The sequence below is a fragment of the Bufo bufo genome, chromosome 7, assembly GCF_905171765.1.
Source record: "Bufo bufo chromosome 7, aBufBuf1.1, whole genome shotgun sequence".
Taxonomy (NCBI): domain Eukaryota; kingdom Metazoa; phylum Chordata; class Amphibia; order Anura; family Bufonidae; genus Bufo; species Bufo bufo.
Window position 1 is genome coordinate 124,545,142 of NC_053395.1, and position 10,344 is coordinate 124,555,485.

General features: G+C 44.1%; 1 protein-coding gene across 1 annotated transcript; it reads left to right on the plus strand.

Moving 5' to 3' along the window:
* The first annotated feature begins 373 nt into the window (after positions 1 to 373).
* On the plus strand, positions 374 to 9,261 carry LOC121007686 (gamma-crystallin 1-like). Its single transcript, XM_040439798.1, has 3 exons — positions 374 to 382; positions 6,679 to 6,921; positions 8,989 to 9,261. The coding sequence occupies exons 1-3, from the start codon at positions 374 to 376 to the stop codon at positions 9,259 to 9,261; spliced, it is 525 nt and encodes a 174-aa protein (XP_040295732.1).
* The last annotated feature ends 1,083 nt before the right edge of the window (positions 9,262 to 10,344 follow it).

Sequence of the window (10,344 nt, forward strand, 5' to 3'; positions counted from 1 at the left end):
TTTTTTTACATTCATACTGTACAGTATTGGAAACGTTAAAAGCCCAGGTCACAGGCTTAACTAAAGCAAGCCAATGTCATTTCCAGTGTAACTTGTTTCCAGACTGCAGTCATGCTCATGAATCCGACACGATATCTTTATTTGATGACAATGAGAGGAAAATCCCTGTGATAATAGATCAGTTCCCACTAGAGGTTTGTACAAAGAACAGACCCCACACCATGCAGAACACATGGTGAACTGATCTGCCTCTGCAGGCAGAAAGGGGCCTCATCTGCTTTTTGTGCACTTTTGAAGCCTATAGTTGTGCAGGGTATATATTGGCTTGCTGTTAGAAATATACTTTGACTCGCAGAGCAGCAAACCAGCTAAAATGGGGAAGGTAAGATGCATTTGAGATAATATTATTTGACCATATGCAAATTATATAATATTTCTCATTTATATGTCATGAAATAAATGCCATATATAGCTAAAGGACTTCAGATGTAAACCAGAACTCTACAATATCCCAATCTGAATCTGTAGTTTTTGATTAAGGCCCCTTTCACTGAAGTGTATTTGCAATCCATGTATGCCCTGTATTTTTTGTACCGGAATCCGTGTATGTCATCCAGATGAACTAAAATGGTGAAAGTACGCATCCCTAAATACACATGAAATACTAATCAGAAATCCGGATACAGTACGAAGCAAAATAGCGATGGAAGGAATGTGCGTGTAAATTCTGATAGATTACTGAAGCAATGCTGATGACATACGGATGGTATATCATCTAGAATCCGTGTGACGGAGCCAGAATATGGATAAGAGGCCAAAATGGGATATATACAGGAGCTGTTCACAACACTTTGGCTCTAAGCAATAGCCTTTTGAATCCAAATTGTATATGATGTAGAAATGCCAGATTGGATGGAAGAATAACATAGCAAGACACTTTTATTTTTGGATTTTGAAGACAATATGTGAAAACTGCATCATTTCTTTAAACATTACGTGTAATTTCAGCTATTTTATGTGTACAGGAAGTGATACAAATATTTTTTATTAGTAACATAGTAACATAGTACATAAGGCCAAAAAAAAGACATTTGTCCATCCAGTTCGGCCTGTTATCCTGCAAGTTGATCCAGAGGAAGGCAAAAAAAAAAAAAAAAAAAGAACCCTGTGAGGTAGAAGCCAATTTTCCCCACTTAAGGGGGAAAAAATTCCTTCCCGATTCCAGTAAGGAAATCAGAATAACTCCCTGGATCAACGACCCCTCTCTAGTAGCTATAGCCTGTAATATTATTACGCTCCAGAAATACATCCAGGCCCCTCTTGAACTCTTTTAGTGAACTCACCATTACCACCTCCTCAGGCAGAGAGTTCCATAGTCTCACTGCTCTTACCGTAAAGAACCCTTTTCTATGTTTGTGTACAAACCTTCTTTCCTCCAGACGCAGAGGATGTCCCCTCGTCACAGTCACAGTCCTGGGGATAAATAGATGATGGGATAGATCTCTGTACTGACCCCTGATATATTTATACATAGTAATTAGATCTCCCCTCAGTTGTTTTTTTTTCTAAAGTGAATAACCCTAATTTTGATAATCTTTCAGGGTACTGTATCCCCCTATTCCAGGTATTACTTTAGTTGCCCTCCTCTGGACCCTTTCCAGCTCTGCTATGTCTGCCTTGTTCACAGGAGCCCAGAACTGTACACAGTACTCCATGTGTGGTGTGACTAGCGATTTGTAAAGTGGTAGGACTATGTTCTCATCACGGGCATCTATGCCCCTTTTGATGCAACCCATTATCTTATTGGCCTTGGCAGCAGCTGCCTGACACTGGTTTTTGCAGCTTAGTTTGCTGTTCACTAAAATTCCTAGATCCTTTTCCATGTCAGTGTTAGGGCTCATGCACACGACCGTATGCCCTCCGAGACATACGGACCGTGAGCGGGCCATATGTCCCGGAGCGGCATACATCGTGCGCACGGGAGCGCACAGCATCATAGGTTACTATTATGCTGTGCGCATTGATCTTATGAGTGCAGGACAATAGCCTCATCTGCAACTTCTCTGCCAAGCCTCCAATCTATCCAGATCCATTTGTAGCAGTAAACTGTCCTCTTCTGTGTTACTGACCCCTGAGGTACTCCACTAGTGACAGTGACCCAATCTGAGTGTGTACCATTAATAACCACCCTCTGTTTTCTATCACTCAGCCAGTTACTTACCCACACACAGACATTCTCTCCCAGTCCAAGCATTCTCATTTTATATACTAAACTTTCATGCAGTGCGGTATATTTAATCTATATCAAATAAATGTTTATGTGTGTCGTTAAAAGATATCAGCACTATCCACTATAACAGTGATATCGATAGCACCCCGCCCCCAAAATAGTGACCTCCACAGCCCCCCACCCCTTAACACTGCCCCCCCCCCGCAGTGCCCGTCCCTTAAAATTGGACCTCCACAGCAGCCCACCCCCTTAATTTTGACCTTTACAGCAGCCTTCCCCTTTAAAAGTGACTTTCACAGCATACCACCCCCTTGACAGTGACCTCCACAGGGGCCCGCCCCCGTAACAGTGGCCTTTACTGGATCGGGGGCGTGTCCTTTTGAACGGTTCACTCTAAGAGTCCATTCACAGTCTGTAGGTGTTTTGTGGTCCGCTAATTGCGGATCCGCAAAACACGGACACCGGCAATGTGCGTTCCGCATTTCACGGACCGCACATCGCTAGCACTATAATAGAAAATGCCTTTTCTTGTCCGCAGTTGCGGACGAGAATAGGACATGTTCAATTTTTTTCGGGAACAGAATTGCGGATCCGGAAGTGCAGATCCGGAAATGCGGATGTGGACAGCACATAGTGTGCTGTCCGCATCAGTTCCGGCCCCATTGAAAATGAATGGGTTCGCACCCATTCTGCAAAATTGCGTAACGGATCTGGACCCAAGTTGCGGATGTGTGAATGGACACTAAGACAGCAGCACTGTACTATCTGAGTGTGAGCTGCAGGGAGAAAGTTGTCCTCCCCCCCACCTCTGACAGAAGTTGATTTTTACCTTCATTTTTTCAATCCCCTTTGGCTTAGGAGTGGGAGGGGGCGTGGCCTAACCAGATCTGGGCACGGCTTAGCGGGTCCTAGAAGTTGATTTTTAACGTTATTTTTTTCAATCTCAGTCTGCTGAGGAGTGGGATGGGGCGTGGCCTAACTGGATCAGGGGCGTGTCCTTTTGAACAGCTCACTATAATGTAGCAGCACTGTGCTGTCTGAGTGTGAGCTGCAGGGAGAAAGTCACCCTCCCTCCCACCCCTGCAGCTGACAGAAGTAGATTTTTCCCTTCATTTTTTTCAATCCCCATCAGCTCAGGAGTGGGAGGAGGCATGGCTTAGCGGCGCCTGGGGGGATTAAGTCTTTTGAGGGTGGACACATTGTGGCAAGGGGCGTGTCAGGGCTCCTTCCTACAAGAGTGACGCCCCTCTGGGCACCTTACTGGCTCATTTGCATACCAAATAAACTGGATTTTCAGAAGATAAAAACATCTATTGGTGGAACAAGGTACTAAGTGCTATTAGGCCATGGCTTTACTTCAATAGCGATTATCTTTGTGACAGATTTCCTCTAAAGCTCTCCTACAGCAGTGAAGCTAAATGGCTCTGTTATAAAACTGTGTATGTGGAGACTGGAGGACCTGCGAGCTTCTATTAGCTGATAAGGGTCATGTGACCATGCTTCTATTGGCTAATGCATTTTTGGAGAATATCTCAGGAACGGTACATCCTAGAGAGCTGAGACCTGGTCTAAAACCTTCCTGGACACCTGATGTGCCTGTGTGCCAAATTTTGTGATTGTAAATGTGACGGTGTGGATTCCTTCAGTGGACATACACATATACAGTCAGCTTTATATATTAGATTAGGTGATTTTGTTGACTTTTGAATTTAACCAGGCTATGAAGAGTTCTCTTAGCAATGCGCTAACTGAGGTACTAAGAAACGCAATCTTTAGCATGTACTGTACATAGTGAAAATGGCCTGCCTCTATTCTCCTGGCCAGCTGCATACATATATCATTACATTTGTCCCTATTTACTGTTAGGCTACTTTCACATCTGTGTTTTTAATTTAGGTTTTAAGATTTGGCAGAGGATCTCAAAACCTGAATTAAAAGGATCCGGTCCATTTAATACATCCTGATGGCTCCGTTTTGGCCGGATCCGGTTGCATTAAATCAAAACTGAACAAACCTGATCAGGCATGAAAATCATTGTAACTCAATGGGCGTCTGATTAATTTTTTTCTGTACCAAAAAAACCGATTAGGCACCATTGACTACTTGCCTTAAAGTTTTCCGGTATTGAGTTCCATCCTGGTGGCTCAATACCGAAAAAAACTGATTTATCCTAATGCATTCTGCAGGAGAGCAATCCGTTCAGCATGCATCAGGATGTCTTCAGTTCAGTCACTCTTACGGTATGTGGCTGGAGAAAATACCGCAGCATGCTGCAGTATTTACTCCGTCCAAAATTCCGAAACACTTGCTGGCATTATTTTCCATTGAAATGCATTCATTCTGGATCCGGCACCAAGTGTTCCGACAAAACGTATCCGGTCTTCCGGTCTGCGCATGCTATCCGTTTGCACACGGATTTCCGGATCCGGCAGGCAGTTTCAGTGACTGAACTGCCTGCCGGATCCTCACAACGCAAGTGTGAAAGTACCCTTAGGCTACTTTCACATTAGCGGCAGCCTTCTCCAGCAGGCTGTTCCGGCGGGTGAACATCCTGCTAGATCCATTCTGCGCTAGTGCACGTGTGCCCCGCGGAGGTCCGCTCCGCTGCCGCCCTACAGGGTATTGCGGATGTGCTAGCGACCATCTAGCAACCCATGTCCTCAGCTCTATACATCAAATCCCGGTGACAGGTTCCCTTTAAGCCCCTACCCTTCAAAATGTCTGTGAACGTCCCTGTAGAGAAGGGAGTGCACATACGAAAAGTAAAGTGGACAACCCCTTTAAAGACATACTTGGAAAACATTACATACAGCGCTACAGAACATACAGGGTAATACAGCCCCACATACTGTATGTACTTCTTCCATCCAGTGATGTCTCCTCTGATGTAGATATGTAGATATTCTCTTTCCTCATCTTCTCCTTCAGACAAGACTGCCATGGTGACTTCTTTCAGCAGCGTCTCGTCTCTGTAGAGTTTAACAAACAGACATCTTACTTTCCTACTTTTCCATCCTCCTCCTCACCTTTTTAACACTCAGATCAGACCCCCTTTAGACCTCTGTCAGACCCCATATCAGACCCCCATTAGACCTCATGGTCAGACCCCGCCCCAATATCAGACTTCAGATAACACCCCATTAGACCTCCAGACCCCCATATAAGACCCTCATTAGACCTCCAGTAGACCTCAGACCAGACCTCCAGACCCCCATTTGACCTCAGAACTCCCATATTTGACCCCTATTAGACATCTAGACCCCCAATCAGACCCCCATTAGACATCTAGACCCCCAATCAGACCCCCATTAGACATCTAGACCCCCCCAATCAGACCCCCATTAGACTTCTAGACACCCATTCAGACCCTCATTAGACCTCCAGACCCCCAATAGGACCCTCATTAGACCTCCAAACCCCCAATCTACCCCCATTAGACCTCCAGACCCCAATAAGACTTCTCTAGACCCCCAGTCAGACCCTTCAGACCCCCAATCAGACTCTTCAGACCCCTAATCAGACCCCCAATCAGACCCTTCAGACACCCAATCAGACACTTTAGACCCCCAATCAGATCCTTCAGGCCCCCAATCCTCCTCCTGCAGACTAGTGAGAGCTTTTGTTATGGAAGCGCTCACTCGTATTCCCTTTATAAGATGCAGTGCATCTTATCAACGGAAATATACAGCACCACAGGCAAGGGGCCCGGTCGCAACTGCGACCGCTGCGACGCCTATAGTTACGCCAGTGCCCCTTGGTGCCTCACAGTAGTTATCCCTGCTTATTACCACCACCTAGTAATTATGTCTCCTTAGAGCCAGAGTAAGAAGGCCGGCCCGTGCCCTTCCCTGCCCACACCATGCCCACTTTTTTTAGACCTGGCGTGACCAGGGAAAAGTCACAGATTGCAGCCCAAATTATATGTAGGCGTATTTCTGGTTAGTAAATAGCATTATCTGTCCTTAATACTTTCTCTTCTTTAATGTTCAGCTCACCGGCACCCGCGTCGCTTCACCCACGACCCCTTCGCGCGGATGAAAACATCCGGTCTGGGGGGGCAGCCAATAGCAGGTTGCAACGGGGACGAGCCTCCCTAGCGTCCCCCGTGATGCTAGGGTGACTCGTTCCCGTCGCTGCCTGCTATTGGCTGTCCCACAAGCCAGATGTTTTCATCCGTGCTACAGGGAGATACAGCTGTAACACGAAGCGATGCGGGTGCTGGGGAGCGAGTTAACTACAACCTCTGTGAGGGGCCCGGGCATATGGGGGAGCATTAAAGAACTTGGATAATCCCTTTAAAACAGCATATAAAACATGTGCATGTGGCTGCACCCTAAAATAGTGAAGGCATGGGTCTGGAGTTAATTTTGATAGTAATCAGCAAAAAACAAAACAAATATGTTTTCTGTAGAGTAAGATAATAATAATTCCCTTTGTATTCTTGCCAGATCATCTTTTATGAAGACAGGAACTTCCAAGGACGCTCTTATGAGTGTAACTCTGATAGCTCCAACTTACTGTCTCTTTTCAATCATTGTGGCTCAATCCGTGTTGAACACGGTAACTGGATGATCTACGAGTTTCCTAATTTCAGGGGATGTCAGTTTTTCTTGAAGAGAGGCGAATATCCTGATTTTAACCAATACCTGGGCTTTGGAGATACCATCAGATCCTGCAGAATTATTCCCCAGGTACTTTCTTGTAATTCCAGATAAAGAAAACTAAATCAACCGAACTTGTCACACAACTGCCTCTTGTAGTGTTAGTCCACGTTTTTTGGTTTTGGTATTTAGCTAGGGGGTCGGAAAAAAAGACTTTTTCATATCCACAAATAATTAAGTTTTTACATTTTAGAGAGCATATTGTAAAATCCTACACCCACAGCATGCTACAATTAACAAAAATGCAATGGGACAAGAACATGCCAGGAAACTGTCATAAAGGCCATGCACACCATCAGCAATTTTTTTTTTCATTTTACTCATTTTGGGCTAAAAGTCAATTTTTCAATTGGTCTTTATTTAAAAGATTAAGCCGTTCTGTCACAAAGGATTAACCGTTTGTCTAGCTGAGTGCATCCTACTTTCACCTTGTGCTGGTTATCTAATAACCCTTATCTCTAAATTATATAAAGGTCATAAACACTTATTTAACCCCTTCAGGACCCTGCATTTTTCACCTTCAGGACCCAGCCTAATTTTGTCGAATATGACATGTGTCACTTTATGTGGCAATAACTTTAAAACGCTTTTATTTATCCAGGCCATTCTGAGATTGTTTTATCGTCACATATTGTACTTCATGACAGTGGCAAAACTGAGTCAAAATATTTCATTTTTATTTATACAAAAATGTATCAAAAATGTGGAAAAATTGGCAAATTTGCAAATTTAAATTTCTCTACTTTTATAATAGATAGTAATACCTCCAACATTAGTTATTACTTTACATTCCCCATATGTCTACTTCATGTTTGGATCATTTTGAAAATTAAATTTTATTTTTTTGGGACGTTAGAAAAGCCTTCTAACGTCCCAAAAAAATAAAATGTAATTTTCAGAAGCAAATTTAAAGTTTAGAAGCAAATTTAAAGTTTAGAAGCAAATTTTTCAGGACCAGTATAGTTATGAAGTCACTTTCTGGGGCTAATTTCACTTTTTTGGCAGATTTTCCACTTTAATAAATTTTTTCCAGTAACAAAGCAAGGGTTAACAGTCAAACAAAACTCAATATTTATTGCCCAGATTCGGTAGTTTACAGAAACACCCCATATGTGGTCGTAAACTGCTGTATGGGCACACGGCAGGGCGCAGAAAGAAAGGAAAGCCATATGGCTTTTGGAGATGACGGTTTGATTGGCACTATTTTGGGGTGCATATGACTTTTTGATCGCTTGCTATTAGGCCCCTTTCACACGGGCGAGTATTCCGCGCGGATGCGATGCGTGAGTTGAACGTATTGCACCCGCAGTGAATCATGACCCATTTATTTCTATGGGGATGTGCACACGAGCAGTGATTTTCGCGCATCACTTGTGCGTTACGTGAAAATCGCAGCATGCTCCTCTTTGTGCGTTTTTCACGTAACGCAGGCCCCATAGAAATGAATGGGGTTGCGCAAAAATCGCAAGCATCCGCAAGCAAGTGCGGATGCGGTGCGGTTTTCACGCATGGTTGCTAGGAGACGATCGGGATGGAGACCCGATCATTATTATTTTCCCTTATAACATGGTTATAAAGGGAAAATAATAGCATTCTGAATACAGAATGCATAGTAAAATAGCGCTGGAAGGGTTAAAAAAAATAATTAAATAATTAAACTCACCTTAGTCCACTTGATCGCGCAGTCCGGCTTCGCTTCTGTCTCCTTCTTTGCTGATTGCAGGAAAAAGGACCTGTGGTGACGTCACTCCAGTCATCACATGATCTTTTACCATGGTGATGGATCATGTGATGGATCATGTGATGACCGGAGTGATGTCACCATAGGTCCTTTTCCTGCAATCAGCAAAGAAGGAGACAGAAGCGAAGCCAGGCTGCGCGATCAAGTGGATAAGGTGAGTTAAATAATTTTTTCTTTTTTTTTAATCCCTCCAGCCCTATTTTACTAAACAGCTGATCAACAGGGGTGCCCTTACCAATCAGATATCGATGGCCTATTGTGAGGATAGGCTGTCAATATGAATATCTCAGAAAAACTCTTTCAGGTTATATTGTTTTGGGGAGAAATTGAATATTTTCTTTTTTGTATTCCACTAGCAAACATCATGCAAGCTTAGAGTCTATGAGAAGGAAGACTTCAAAGGCCAAATGATGGAATTTACAGAAGATTGTCCACAAGTTTATGAGAAATTCCGCTACCATGACATCCACTCATGCAATGTCCTTGAAGGCCATTGGATATTTTATGATGAGCCTAACTATAAGGGTCGTCAGTATTACCTGAAGCCAGGAGAATACAGGAGATGCAGTGACTGGGGTGCAGTAAACAGTAGGGTTGGCTCTTTTAGAAGAGCCACAGACTTTCAATAACACACTGAAGAATGCATTGTTGTAAATTTTCTGCTAATAAAATGTACTAAGAACTAAATTTGTGTCACAAAGATTAATATGTCATTAAAATACAGTAAGCTATACAATATTTGTAAGGCTACTTTCACACTAGCGGCAGGACGTATCCAACAGGCTGTTCACCCTGTTGGATCCGTCCTGCCGCTATTTCGCCGTGCCGCCAGACTGCCGCTTCATCCCCATTGACTATAATGGGGCGAGGGCGGAGCTCCGGCGCAGCATGGTGAGAGGCTGCCGGACTAAAAGTACTGCATGTCCGACTTTTTAGTCCGGCAGCCTCTCGCCGTGCACTGTCGTGCTGTGCCGGAGCTCTGCCCCTGTCCCCATTCTAGTCAATGGGGACAGAGCGGCAGTCCGGCGGCATGGCGAAATAACGGCAGGACGGATCAGACAGGGTGAACATCCTGTCGGATCCGTCCTGCCGCTAGTGTGAAAGTACCCTAAAGGACACTATTACTGAATATTATTTTGGTTCACTTATTTTTGGTGCATTTGTTTGCAGGATTTTTCACAACTTTTTTAAACTTAGTTTTATGTGACCAAATGTTACCTTAAGCCCTTCCTGACATCTGCTATATATGTACGGCACAGCAGGCAAGGAGCTTCCGCATTGCACAGAACATGTATGGCATAGTGATGAGGCAGGCACAGGAGCTGTGCCTGATCAATCACAGCAGGGGCCTGTCTGTTTCTGACAGCTAGGCCTCTGCTGTACCTGCCAGCCAATAAATACATGTGGGCATAGTTATCAAATTGGGGTAACTTATTTGGGGATTTCCACTCTACAAGTACCTGAGGGTCTCTGCAAATGTGAAGTAGCACCTAAAAACCATTCAAGCAAAACGGAGCTTCTTCCCTTCTGAGTCCTGCCATGTGCCCATACAACAGTTTACACCCACATTTATGGCATTTATGAACCCAGTAAAACCTGCCTAACAATTTAAGGAGTATGGTGTGAGTCGCAGATGGCACAAGCTGGGCACAGCATATTGGGCACTAAAATGCTGTATCTGTGGAAAACTTAGGTAGGGTACAGGTGCTCCC

Bases quoted from the DNA above. Each gene is read 5' to 3' on its own strand.
- LOC121007686 (XM_040439798.1), top strand. The intron at 6,922-8,988 runs GTACTTTCTTGT...GTATTCCACTAG, and splicing joins CCTGCAGAATTATTCCCCAG to CAAACATCATGCAAGCTTAG.